This window comes from Macaca fascicularis, chromosome 18 (assembly GCF_037993035.2).
Source record: "Macaca fascicularis isolate 582-1 chromosome 18, T2T-MFA8v1.1".
In the NCBI taxonomy this organism is placed as follows: Eukaryota; Metazoa; Chordata; class Mammalia; order Primates; family Cercopithecidae; genus Macaca; species Macaca fascicularis.
The window spans coordinates 42,663,008-42,677,499 of NC_088392.1; the positions used below are offsets into that span (position 1 = coordinate 42,663,008).

General features: G+C 37.3%; 1 protein-coding gene across 2 annotated transcripts in view; it reads left to right on the forward strand.

The window, feature by feature from the left end:
* HDHD2 (haloacid dehalogenase like hydrolase domain containing 2) overlaps positions 1 to 14,492 on the forward strand; it is a 48,963-nt gene that overhangs the window by 12,727 nt on the left and 21,744 nt on the right. The window contains exons 2-4 of one of the 2 annotated variants that reach the window (XM_074022387.1): positions 8,802 to 8,912; positions 10,252 to 10,460; positions 13,490 to 13,574. In XM_074022387.1, the coding sequence (XP_073878488.1) occupies positions 8,812 to 8,912; positions 10,252 to 10,460; positions 13,490 to 13,574 (395 nt within the window). In that variant the 5' untranslated portion in view covers positions 8,802 to 8,811. Of the gene's footprint in view, positions 1 to 8,801; positions 8,913 to 10,251; positions 10,461 to 13,489; positions 13,575 to 14,492 lie in introns of those variants that run through there. The other variant, XM_074022386.1, reaches the window with a different exon arrangement.

Below are 14,492 nucleotides of genomic sequence, written 5' to 3' on the forward strand. Positions count from 1 at the left end.
AACCATTTTAGCATCAGCTTATCAAATTCCACAAGACACTTTTTGGGATATTGATTGGAGTTGCATTGAATCTGAGTCTTAACTGTTGCTCCTTTGAAAGTAATTTGTCTTTTCCCTTGGCTGCTTTCAAGATCTTCTCTTTGCCATTGGCGTATAGCGAGGGTTTAGATGTGGATTTATTTTCATTTATCTTGCTTAGAATTCATTGGGCCTTCTGAATGAATCTGTACATTGATAGTCTTTCATGTGTTTTCTCCTCATGTTTTTTATCTTGCCCTTTTTTTTTTTTTTTTTTTTTTTTTGAGACGGAGTCTCGTTCTGTCGCCCAGGCTAGAGTGCAGTGGCACGATCTCAGCTCACTGCAAGCTTCGCCTCCCGGTTTCATGCCATTGTCCTGCCTCAGCCTCCCAAGCAGCTGGGACTACAGGTGCCTGCCACCACGCCCGGCTAATTTTTTGTATTTTTAATAGAGACGGGGTTTCACCGTGTTAGCCAGGATGGTCTCAATCTCCTGACCTCGTGATCCGCCCGCTTCGGCCTCCCAAAGTGCTGGGATTACAGGCGTGAGCCACCGCGCCTGGCATCTTTTGTTTTTTAAACATGTAGGCATTATGATAATTACATTAGAAGAATAAGAAGCCCTTATAGGGCTGCTTATGCAGTCTGTTGTTTCTGTAGGTGCTCCCTTACCATGACTTGTTTCCTTAGGTTACTGGCTCATCATTGTTAGAATTTGATTTGATTTTTTTTTTTTTTTTGAGACAGGGTCTTGCTCTGTGATGCTATCATAGTTCGCTGCGGCCTTGAACTCCTGAGGCCAAGCAGTCCTCCCACCTTAGCCTCCCAAGTAGCTAGGACTACAGGCCTATGCTGCCATGCTTGGCTCTTTGATTTTATTTATGGGATTTCTTTGCTGTTTGGGCTGAAAACTAGTATTTTGAGGGAGGGTTTATATTTGCTATAGCCAGGCACCTGCTAGTCAAGGTCACACTAATTAAAATCTTGAAGTTTTTCTGAGGCTTATCTTAGGTGATGTGAATTTGGTCTGCAAATTGAGCCCAGCACTGGTTTATGGTTCCAAATTCTCTGCAGCACTTTCTACCTCCCACCCCTTTGGGCCACGTTTCAAAGCAGTTGATTTTCTTGTAGTCAACTGAGACAAGGTAGGGAGGGAGTGCCTGGGATAGGTTTATTTCTGGCTCACCCTTACAGTGAGGTCTTGGTTTTTAGGTCAGAGGATCTGTCTCTTCAGATGGGCTCTGAGTTTATATTTTATTCCCTGAAGAGGCTCATGGGGAAAAAAGATAACCCAAGGTCACATAGTGTGACAGATACCTTTGGAGCCAAAACAGGCCAGTGTTCTGCTCATCTCCTGAGTTCTTGCTTTTATTCAGATCTAACAATTCCTTTTTTCCTTGCACCTTGTGGCTTACACACACACATGCGTGCACACACGCACACAGACACGTGTATAAGTTTTTGATCTAGTATTGTTAGGTTTTATTTGGAGAGTTAATTTGATTCTTAGCCTGCTGTATTATGGAAGCCCAAGTTTAAAGCGATTTTTAAAAATAAGCATACCAGAGTTTATTCAATAAATGTTTACCCTATCAAAGTAGTCAGGGTGGAAAACGATAAGCTTCTACATTGCTCAAGATATTTTTGGATTCCTATTTTTGAATTGCTTTCAGAGCTAGTACCTATTCTTTGGGATATTTTTATTGGTTACAATTTGTATGCTTTAAAGATGGATTTAATTTTGAAAGTTTCAGAATAAAGCCTGCTGAATGAGATGGGTAGTCAAGGATGGTAATGCCACTTGGAGTTAAAAATAAAATGGAGCCATTGGTTAATGAAGCTGATTTTCATGTGTGACACATATGCTAACATTGATGGTAATTCCTAAAGAAAAATCCCAAAATGTTTTGAGTAATAGTTATTTGAAATAAACATTTATCATTTCTAGTTACCTTCAGTTAACTAGACAAATAACTCTACTAGCACACTGCATTATTTCTTAAGCATCATGAGTAGTTGTGTCTTTATTGTGATGAGGAAATATTAGTAAAATACAAATTGTGTGTATATGTGTGTGTGTGTGTGTGTGTGTGTGTGTGTGTTTTAGGGATATAGTCTCACTGTGTTGCCCTGCCTGCACAGTCATAACTCACTGCAGCCCCACACTCCTGGGCTTACGCAATCCCAGTAACTGGGACTACAGGCACACACCACCATGCTTGGCTACTTTTTGTTTATTTTTTATAGAGATGGGGGTCTCACTTTGTGGCCCACACTGGTCTCGAACTCCTGAATTCAAGCAATCTTCCTGCCTCAGCCACCGTAAGTGCTGGGATTACAGGTGCGAGCCACTGTACCTGGCCAACAATCTTCTTTTAAAAGAGAAAAATAGCTTCTTGGACACGTGCTTTCAAATTTTTTCATTAAATTTGTATTCCTTTTGTATATCTAATTTTATACATTATTAATAACATTCTTTGCATTAATATAATAGGTATTTTATAAATAATATGCCAAAGATCTATTTAATATTTGTGTGGTATGTCTGGTATATTCTCTGTAGGGAGGTAAATTCTGTTTCATTTAAGAATAGTTTGTCGGGTGCATTGAACCTTTAGAAAAAGTTAGAAGGCAAATTTAGTAACAAATCTTTGTTAGTAATTTCTTCATCTGAGCACCATCATCTTCAAGAGAAGGTAGTATCTGTGTAGACATTATCTGGACCTTGGTTTTCCCAAGCAAGGTGTAAAACCAGTGTGTGTAGAAAGAGGGGTGAGGGGTGATTCGAGAGCAGATAATCTTGAAGATCCCGTGTAGCTGTAATGTTCTTTTTGTTCATTACTTAAATACTTATTTATGGTCTGTTCTCTTATTCTTATATAATCACATGTATTTTCTTCATTATTTTTCTTTCTCGTCAGAGCCCACTTTTGCCCTCACACTTCTAAATAGAAGCATATACGAGTTTTTTCTTTATGAGAACATATGTACTCACTTTCTGTGACCATATAGGGCATAGTGTTATGTGTATTTCTCTGTAAGTGGAATTAAGGGTGTTTAGCTTGCTGGTTTTAGGTTTTTTGTGTGTGTTTTTTTGCCAGTCTTCACCAGTAGGAATCTCCTCCCCTAGCACAGGGTCAATAAACTTTTTCTGTAAAGGGCCAGATAGTAAGGCTTTGCAGGCCAAAAAGCAAAATTGAGAATGTTAGGTAGATATCTAGGTAACAGGAAAGAAAATTTTTTTCTACAAACTTTTTTTTTTTATGAAATGAAAAGCATTTATTTATGGAACTAAAACTTTAATTTCATATTATTTTAATGTATCATAAAATATTATTCTTTTCTTTCCCAATCATCTAAAAATCTGTACTAGTTCATTCTCATGCTGCTATAAGGACATACCCAAGACTGCATAATTTATACAGGAAAGAGGTTTAATGGACTCACAATTCCACATTACTGGGGAGGCCTCACAATCATGGCATAAGGCAAAGGAGTAACAAAGGCACGTCTTACATGGTGGCAGGCAAGAGAGCGTGTGTGGGGAACTGCAGTTAATTAAGCCATCAGATCTTGTGAGGCTTACTCACTGTCACGAGAACAGCACGGGAGAACCTGCCCACATGATTCATTTACCTCCCACTGGGTCCCTCCCACAACATGTGGGGATTATGGGAGCTGCAATTCAAGATGAGATTTGAGTGGGAACACAGCCAAACCATATCAAAATGTAATCAATTATCAGCTTACAGGAAAAGACAAGGTGAGTCTGGAGCATCATGTAGTTCCAAAAGCAAAGAAGTGCTCAAAAAACAAAAGGATGGAAGCACAGGAGCCAACTTGAGAGAGCTCTCAATGACCAAAGCTAAAACAATTTCAGCAACAAAATAAGTGACATAGTATTAGCTTATGGCACAAAGAACAGAATAAATATCTGTGAACCCATACAGATTACATAAATAAATGATTGAGTAAATCAATAGAGAACAAGTCTTTCTCACTGAAGAATTGGAAATAATATATGAGGATACTCCTGTTTTTAGAAGGTAGAGTTTAGTTCCTCCCTACCCTCTTTAATGACTCAGCCCCAAAGAATAAAATGAAAGGGAAAAATACTGAATGTGGAAAAACCTGACAAATACCATAATTTATTAAACTAGCCTTCTGTTGATGGTCATTTAGGTTGTTTCTAATCTTTTAGTATTTGAATCTAGCAGTAAGTAAAAAAAGATAATATATCAGGACTGCATTGGATTTGTGCAGGATTTACTTAATATTAATTGACCTCATTGACACTTAAGGGGAAAAAATGTGATCATCTCATTGCATACAGAAAAAGTAGTAGGTAAAATCCAATAGCCATTTATGACAAAAATTCTTAGCAACAGGGAGTAGAAGGGAACTTTCTTAAATGGCTAAAATATCAGCAGAGTCCTACAGCAAGCTTACTTAATGTATGAATACTAAAAATATTCCTTTAAAAAATCAAGAATATAATAAGGATGCATGCTATCACTACTTCTATTCAATTATGGAGTTCCTAATTAGAATAATAAAACAGAAAATAAGAAAAATAGAAAAAAATTATCACTTGTGGTTGGTAATTATTGACTACATAGAAAATTCTCTATGTAGACAATAATTTTCTATGTAGATAATAATTACCAACTACAAGTGACAATTTTCTTTTTTTCTTATTTTAGAATTAAAGTTTGGGGCCAGGTGTGGTGCCTCACACCTGTAATCCCAGCACTTGGGAAGGCCAGGGTGGGAGGATCACTTGAGCTTAGGAGTTGGAGACCAGCCTAAGAGACATAGGAAGACCCCATCTTTACAGAAAAAATAAATTAGCCAGGCGTGGTGGTGCATGCCTGTGGTAACAGCTACTTGGGTGGCTGATGTGAGAGGATTGCTTGAGCATGGGCAGTTGAGGCTGTAGTGAGCTGTGATCATGCAGCTGCACTCCAGCTTGGGTGACAGAACAAGGCCCTGTCTCAAAAAAAAAAAAAAAAAAAAAAAAGTTTGGAATGGTTAAAGGATATAAGACAACAACAACAACCAAAAAATGTATTTTAATACAGCAACACCAAACTGTTAGAAAAGGTAATATAAAATACTATAGCAATGATAGAGTTGTGTCTACAAATATATGCAAGCCATTTATGTAGATATTTATAAAACTAAAAAACTTATGTGAATGGAGAGATACAGTATGTTGATGGATAGGATGGCAATATAATAATGATCTTATTTCCTTTAAAAATAAGTTATCCTGATACTGCCCTGCAGATTAAATGCAGTTCTAGTCATAATCCCAAAGGGTGGATCTTGGTTTTGCTTTTGGTAGAGTATAAAAGGCACCAACATGGCTGAATCTCAGAAATACAATGTTGAGCAAAACAAATCATGAAAATTGTGAAAGAATGTGTACATTGTGATTTCATTTTTATAACATTCTAAAATGGTAAAACTAAGAAAATGGTAAAACTAAGCAACTGGTAAAAAATATGAAGGAAAGAAACAAAATTATTATCACAAATTAATTGTACCAGTTACTTCCAGGAAATTTAACTGACCAGATTCTTACAGGAGGCTTCAGCAATATTGCCATTAGTTCTATTCTTAAGTTGGGGATGAGGTAGATACATGGAATTTCATTTTGTGTAACTATTATCATTCTTGAAGAAAACATTCAAACTGTTTTTCCTCTGCTGTCACACCAGCACAACAACGGTCAATACAGAAGACTTCTGTGACCCCAAAATATGTGGAGATTTTTCCCCATCAGCAAGCAAGCAATCAGTTCTGCTGCAGATACCAGTTGGGAGTCCTCCAGTTCCAACACTGTCTGCCTGGAGGTAGTGTCAAATCCCACAGGTTGAGGGCTTAGTCTCCAAGACTGCCTTCTCCATTTTCAGACACCAGTCATGAGTCCTGGCCTGTGGAACTTCTTACCGACTGGCTTCAAGTTGAGGTTTTCACACGTCCCACTTTGGGTTTGATTAATTTGCTAGCACAGCTCACCAAATTTAGGGAAACACTTACATTTATCAATTTATTACAAAGGATTTATTAAAGGATATAAATTAACAGCCAAAATGAAGAGATACATAGGGCAAGGTCTGGAAGGGTCCCCACTGAGAGCTTCTGTCCCCATGGAGTTGGGGTGTGCCACCCTCACAGCACGAAGGGGCATTCTTGTTCACCCTCCTGTCAGCCTCCATGTGATCAGCTCCCCAAAAGCCCCCATGGAGCCCTATCAATGGAGACTTCATTGGATAGGTATGATTGAAGTATGCGCAACTGTGTGAAAATGTGATTGAATGTAAAGGGCATGATCTAAACCCAGTAAGGCCTGTTTAGATTATTATTGATCCCTCTGCAGCATTCCTTCCTCCAGGGTATGAGACAGAACCTCTCTGGAATGAGGGTCTTTTGACCCACAATCAGATGAGAGTTCTGCCTTGGGCAGGTGAAAAGCGGACAGGAGAAGGTCAGAGATTCTGTTCACTTCAACCAAGGGTATGGGAGTTATGAGCCAGGAATCGTGGACAAAAACACTTTGTATAGTTATATATCACACTGTTATTAGGTATGAAAACATCATTCTTTTGCCCACTTTGATAAGAGAGCTAGCATTTTTCTCAAACTTTTTATGTTGAAAGTTTGTAATAGTGCAGTAAAAACCATATATTCTTCACCTAAAGTCACTAATTGTTAATCCTTGCTCCATTGGCTTTATATTACTCTCATGCATTGCATTTAGTTGCCGTGTCTTTTCAGACTCCTTTAATTGATACAGTTCCTTACCCAGTCAGTTGTTTCGTACAATTTTCTTTAATTTGAATTGCCTGACTTTTTCCTTGTGATTCAAGTTGGGTTGAACATTTAACTAGGAATCCTACACAGGTGATGTTGTCTCTCTCAGGAAGCACATGATGTTGGTTTGTCCCATTTACTGGTGTTAATTTGATCATTTGATTTAAAGTTTATCTGGCAGGTTTTTCCACTGTAAAGGAACCTTTTTTTTTTTTTTTTTTTTTTTTCTGAGACAGAGTCTCCCACTGTTGCCCAGGCTGGAGTGCATGGAGTGCAGTGGTGCGATCTTGGCTCACTACAACCTCCGCCTCCCAGGTTCAAGTGATTCTCCTGCCTCATTCTTGTCCCTCAGCCTCCCTAATAGCTGGCATTACAGGCACCTGCCACCATGCCCAGCTAATTTTTGTATTTTTAGTAGAGATGCAGAGATGTGGTTTTACCAGGCTGGTTTTGAACTCCTGACCTCAAGTGATCTGCCCGCCTTGGCCTCCCCAAAAGTGCTGAACCACCGCGCCCAGCCCTATTCTTTTTTTTTTTTTTTTAAACAAGAAGTTTATGTAAACACCAAGATGCTTGACCTGAAGGGAAAACTAGAATTTTTTTTTTTTTTTGAGTAATTTATCCCTACTTAAAGACAGATTGCCCTGTATGTAACAGCTACGCAGGAAAAGTTATAAAATTGTCTTTGGTTTTACATTGATAAATGAAAAACCTTAAAATTCTCTAATTGAACAAGATATGCAGGGATTTTTATGGGGTTTTTGGTGGTGATGTTAAAACAGAGCAAAATAACTTACTGAAATGTAAAGATAGCTGAATGAATATGCCACTAATGGAGAAAGGGTATTTTCACAGAATCAGTGTTTTTCCCCATCCCATCTCCACTTGATGTCAGTTAGAACATACCACTGGCTATTTAGTTTAAAAAATGCAATATGCTTGTGCACATATACCAGCTACTTTAGCTACCATAAAGGAATGGGGAAGGAGGAAATGAAAGAATAGAGAAAACTACTGTAGTCATCAGGATGTGGTGGAATCAAATTGCCATTTTTTGATTGAGAATGTAATCTTCGTCTGTAAGAACAGAATTCTGGAGTAAAGAAGCAGGTTCCCTTTTCGCTAGACACCTCCTGTCTGCTACTGGAACACAACACATCCATTGTATCTTCATCTTCTGTTTCCAAATGTGCAGGTGTATCTGTTTCATTGATTGATTGCCCATCAAATTGGAATCTCATCTGCCTCATTGACAATGCCTGTCATTCACATTAGTCTTTCATTAGTTTACCAAGTGGCATATGCCTCTTAATCTTAAACTGCACCACAGAACCATCCTGCCCGGCCACCTTCAAATTAGTGTGATCATTGTTCTCAGTTTTGACTTCTTCCTTGGGCTTTTTGTTGGCCGTAGTGACTGCCAGAGTCTCCTCAGCTGCTGCTTCACAAAAGAGGTACCTTGTATGCACCAGGAGTGGCAGAAGAAGGAGTTGGTAGTGGTAGACGAGGGAGAGCCATGTATTCTGTTTCAGGTTACAGGAGCAAAGAAGGGCGATTAGAATATTTTCATTATACATTACCAAAGATGAAGAAGACTATGCTAATGATTTAGTCCTTTCATCTACCCATTCTTTAGAGTACATTATTCTCATGTTTAAAAATAAATGAATGGTTCACCAGAGTTCTTTTTAAAAACCTGAAAGTAAATAATGATATCTCTGTAAGCGTTTTCCTTCCTATAGTTTTCATTCAAGTGTTTTTTTTTTTTAAACCTAAGTATTGCAAAAGTTTTATGGATCAAATTTTGGATTTGTAATTTTTAAAACCAGTTTTCTCCAAAATGGAAGTGGCTTAACACTAAGCAGGATCTTTCTGGATATGAGTGATATTTTTGAAGACTTAGCAGTTTTTAATTGTCCATTGTTTCCTAAACTGTATTTTTAATTTCATTTGCTCTCTCCTAGGGAATGAAGGATGGCAGCACGCCGTGCATTAAAAGCTGTTTTGGTAGATCTCAGTGGCACACTTCACATTGAAGATGCAGCTGTGCCAGGCGCACAGGAAGCTCTTAAAAGGCAAGCTATCCTCCAGGTTCAGCTGACAAATATGTTTGTAAGTGCCATTTTACCACGGCAGATCATTAGCTAAATGGATGGCCTTAAGATGGCATTTTACCAACTTACCATATATAGGAACTGCCTTGGGTTTAGCTTGAGGATGTATGCATTATAATTTCCTCCAAACATTGTTTTCTAAGGCTTTATTAGGTTTGGCCTTTTGTTCCAGTCTTTTTGTTCTATGTGTATGTCATTTTCTAAGTCAGTAATGTAAATGTGGGAATGACAACTCAAGATTCTACAATATGGAATAAATACCATTGGAAAAAATCACAAATGAATCTTGGAATCACAAAATAAAGCACACACAGACAGGCATAGTACTGCTTTCTCTTGTTTTACCTAAGGTCTAACATTGATTGTGCAGCTCCTCAAATAAAGTTTAGCTAAAGAACTTGAAATTTTTAAATTATTTCCATCAACTAAACGCTTTTAAAGGTTAAGGACTGTCTTATATTTCTCATCTACCAACCACAGTACTAAACAGAAGTCTGGATACAAATGAGATACCCAGTAAAGGTGTGTTAAAGTAAGAGGAATGTGAATGTTTGCTTCTGGGTATCCTGAAAAAAAAATCAACTCATCACAACAGAACTAATAACGTATATTAAGGATCTTTATCCTAAAATAATTTAGAGAAGTTTTCAAAATCAGCAATATTTAGTATGTGGTACGTTTTTTCCAACCTTAAAATGTTCATAGGATGGTGTTAATCAGAAAATCTAGTGACTCATATCACAGTGCCAGGTATTAGGGCAAAAGATTGACACAAACCTCACCTTCTTTCAAGGAGCTTACCTTTCGTTTGGGGAATCAAGAAATACATACTTATATATCTGGCAGGCATCAGTTAGGGTTATCAATTTAGTTAGGAGTCATGATGTTCATTTTATAGGTGGAGAAGCTTAGTGGACAACGTGTTGTTTAAAGTAAAAAAAAAATCTATTGCATAGTTGGACTTTATCTTGACTCCTTGACATGGTTTCTGTCTGAGTTAGCCTTTTTTAGGGGAATGGATGTCTGTTAATCAGTGTGCTCCTGTTGGACAGAGCTTTTACTACTTTAAAGATGAGCTTTCTACTGTAGATTGAAAGAAAAATCTTTTTACATCTGGTGAACATTGACATCTGTAAGTAGCTATGTAAACTATAAAGCTGCCATTCTGGAGGGGCAAGAGGCTAGACATTGTCATGTTGCTGGCCATAAAAACATTTGGCACAGTTTTAACAAATAAGGAGATTCTATAGGGCCGGAATGTAAAAGCTGCCTTTTGACATCTGAATTTTGCCCTCTCCAGGTTACGTGGTGCTTCTGTAATCGTTAGGTTTGTGACCAATACGACCAAAGAGAGCAAGCAAGACCTGTTGGAAAGGTTGAGAAAATTGGAATTTGATATCTCTGAAAATGAAATATTCACATCTCTGACTGCAGCCAGGAGTTTACTAGAGCAGAAACAAGTCAGACCCATGCTGCTAGTTGATGATCGGGCACTACCTGATTTCAAAGGTAGGGGAAATTTGGAGTTTAAAGACTGGATATTTATATGTACTTACAAATCATTTTTAAAACTGGATGTTTAGAGATGTTTATTCTGATTTCCCCGTTATTATTGAAACATTTGATAATACTGATATTTTGGATCTAAATTGGCATTTCCCAAACCTTTTTTGACTGTAATCCATAGTAAGTGAAACACATTACATAGTAACCTAATATGTATCTGTGTGTGTGTCTTTGTGTAAGTTAAGCAATACTTACTCTTGCTGTATAACATGTATTCTATTTTCTTTTTGGTTTGATTTTTTTGTTTGATTATGATGATGCTTGGAGCCCTCCAAATTAGTTTTACAATCTAATAATAGATCATGACCCATGGTTTGAAAAAACACAGGTCAAAATTACTTTGAGTATTATAAGCTAATCCTCAATGCAGGAGCCACTATATTAACTTGATTAAATGAGATATACCAGGATCTCTTTGTTTAATGTTATTCTGGATAGTGTGAAGTTTTTACATTGAATATGAAATATTTTTCAATCAAGAGAAAAGTGTTTCTCTTTGGAAAAGTCAACAGATTCTGGAAGAATATCAGTTTTATGAAGCTTTGCCACATTACTTCTTTTCTGAGGATACTCGGAGTGCAGTAGCACAATATAGAAAATGGAGTAAAAGTTCAACATGGCTATAGAGTTGGGCAGACCTCAAAACTAGTACTAATAGGAAATATGCCAATGTATCAATCAGAATTATTGTTTGCAAGAAACAGAAACCAACTTTGCTGAATTAAACAGAAAATAAATTTATTAAAAGCATCTGAGTGCTGACAGGAATATAAAATGACACAAAGCCTATGGAGAGGAATTTGGCAGTAGCTGGCAAAATTACATATGAAGCAGCACTTGTAAGAATCTCTCTCTAAAATATAGATACAAAAATACACAATGACATATGAACAAGGTTATTCATTACTACCTTATTTGTAATAACAAAAGATTGGAAACAACCCAAATATTCATCAGAAGGGACTGATTGAATAAACTGTGATATATTCACAAAATGGAATGCTTTGTAGCTGAAAATTAAATAATGATGAAGAGTTCTATCTCTTGATAAGGAGTGCTCTGCATAGGATATATTAAACGAAAAAAGTAAGGTGTAGAAATCTTTATACATTTTCTGTGTAGGAAAATGAAAAGAAAATGGATATACATACATATTTGTCTTATATTTGTAAAAGGAAGCCAAAGAAGGATAAATGAAAAACTAATAAAAATGGTTACCTAAAGGGGAAGCAAGGGAGGAGGGGGATGGACTAAGAGAGGAGGCTTTTAAAAAAGTCCCCATTACATAGTTTTGACTTTGGAATTGTGTGAATATTGTATACAATGAAAAGACAATTAAGTGAAAAACCAGCCTCCAAATAGAAATGAACTTAACTCTGTATCAGGTTGGTGACATAACCACTCAGAGAAAATAATTACTTCAAATGACTTTAAAGTACAGTATTTTCACCTGTTCATTCATAGTGGGATAAATTCTAAGGACAAAAGAACTACAGAGAGATCTTAAACTGCATTCAGGAGTCTTATTGTTTTTAGTAATACTGTTTTGTTTTTTTTTTTAATTAAAGGTATATATAGGACAAAGCAAAGTAGTAACTATTAGATTTTAGTGTCAGTGAAAAGAGATGCAAATAATAAAAATCAAGTTAGTTAAGTAAAAGTTGTGTATTACTACTTTTGAATAGAAAATATAGTTACCAACTCCTTTTTCTCTTAAATAATACATATTGTGTAATCTTCTGCTGGAAAAGCCTAAAGTAATGACAACCCAGTGCTCAGACTGGTATCTGTGTCAATTCCCACTGTAGTTCTTTGGAGAAATTACTGATTGCAGATCTGGACAGGTATCAGATAAGTCTGGAATAGCTTATTGTGTTAGCAAAGAAACTACTGGAGAATACTCGTGGCTACTGGTAAGGAGAAAGTTGGAAAGCCTGGATATCTGCAGCCAATAAGAGAGGCAAATAGGAATTGGCATATGGATAATCCATGGAACCTTTAATCAGACTTTTAATAATTATAATGGAGAGGCCAAGCGTGATGGCTCAAATCTGTAATCTCAGCACTTTGGGAAGCTGAGGCGGGCGGATCACCTGAGGTCGGGAGTTCGAGACCAGCCTGACCAACATGGAGAAACCTCGTCTCTACTAAAGATACAAAATTAGCTGGGTGTGGTTGGCACATGCCTGTAATCTCAGCTACTTGGGAGGTTGAGGCAGGAGAATTGCTTGAACCTGGGTGGCGGAGGTTGCGGTGATCCGAGATCACACCATTGCACTCCAGCCTGGACAACAAGAGCGAAACTCCATCTCAAAAATAAATAAATAAAGTTGTAATGGAGAATGTACTTGTTTGATTGTCATGTCTGAAGTTCTAAGATGCCAAGGCCTTAAAACATACTTTAATTTTAAAATAATATTTCTGAAACTAAAAGTAGATAAGGCATTATGTAGAAAATTGTAGACTCTGCAGTGCATTTCATATTAATCATGAATGTGTTAACCTCAGTTGTGTCAATTAGAAAGTCTAATTTCCCTTGCCTCTTAGATTCTCAGTCTGTAATCAGTTGCTATTGATCTGATAGTTCATAGGAAACTCATGGCAGTTCTTGTTGATTGTAATCAGCAAAGCATTTTGAAGTAAGAAATTGTCATTTGTTTGAGGACATCAGGTTACAATTTTCAATTCAGATCTTCTGGTTACTGAGTACCCTTAAGACTATGCACAAGGAATGAGGAAAAATGTTAGATTTTCTCTCTTTTTCCCTCCCAACCCTCTTCTCCCTCTCCCTCTCCTTCTGTGTACTCTCTCTTATACTTCCAAAGTACACTGGGCAGGATAATCTATTAAATTTTAGATTATGGCTATAGCAAAAGTTTGCACTTGATTGACTAAAACTGCTGTGTTTTAAATGTGGCATTGCTTTTAATTGCATTTTCAACAATCCTTTTTTTATTTTTTTCCCTTCCCAGGAATACAAACAAGTGATCCTAATGCTGTGGTCATAGGATTGGCACCAGAACATTTTCATTATCAAATTCTGAATCAAGCATTCCGGTAAACCTAGCTATTTATTTTTCGTCTGATCATAACACTTCCCTTCTTCCTTTCCTTTGTCATTGTCATGAATGGGTTTATGTGTTTTACTTTATATATGGCCACCTAAATTGTACATTAGGACAGACATCTTCAAGATCAACATCAAATAATATGTATTACAATCTTTTTCATGTGTATAATATGTTTTTTGTTTTTATTTTGTTTTTGAGACAGGGTCTCACTCTGTCACCCAGGCTGGAGTGCAGTGACATCATCACGGCTCACCACAGCCTCAGTCTCCCCAGGCTCAGACTTAGGTGCTCCTCCCATCTCAGTTTTTGTATTTTTAGTAGAGACGGGGTTTCGCCATGTTACCCAGGGTGGTCTCCAACTCGTGGGCTCAAGCGATCTACCCACCTCAGCCTCTCAGAGTGCTGGGATTACAAGTGTGTGGCAGCATGCCTGAGCAGCGGTTTGATCTTTTATTATTACTCCTATGATTCTTCACTGACTATGCTAATCTCCAAGGGAAAACAGTATCCAGGCTAATCCACCAAAAACAATAAATGTGATTTTACCTCCAGTGAGAATTTTCTATGGAAAAGAGTTGACACATTTGACCACACTTCAAAAGAAATTATTTGATGAGTGATGATGATACAGTGAACTGAATAGTGGCAGTGGAGATGAAGAAAAACAGATTCAGATACCATCAACATGTCTTACTTTTGAGTTTAGTCAGTAAAGTAGAAGAGTGAGTCAAGGATACATTGAGATTTCTAACCTGACCAAGTAAGATAGAGAACCCTTGGTTTGGGATTTAAAAGGTGATGAGTTTAGGTTTGGCCTATGGGATATCCAAGCGAGAGACATCAGTGGCTATGGGCAGAAGTAGAACTAGTACATAAGATGTTATAAATCTTCAGTTAATGTGTG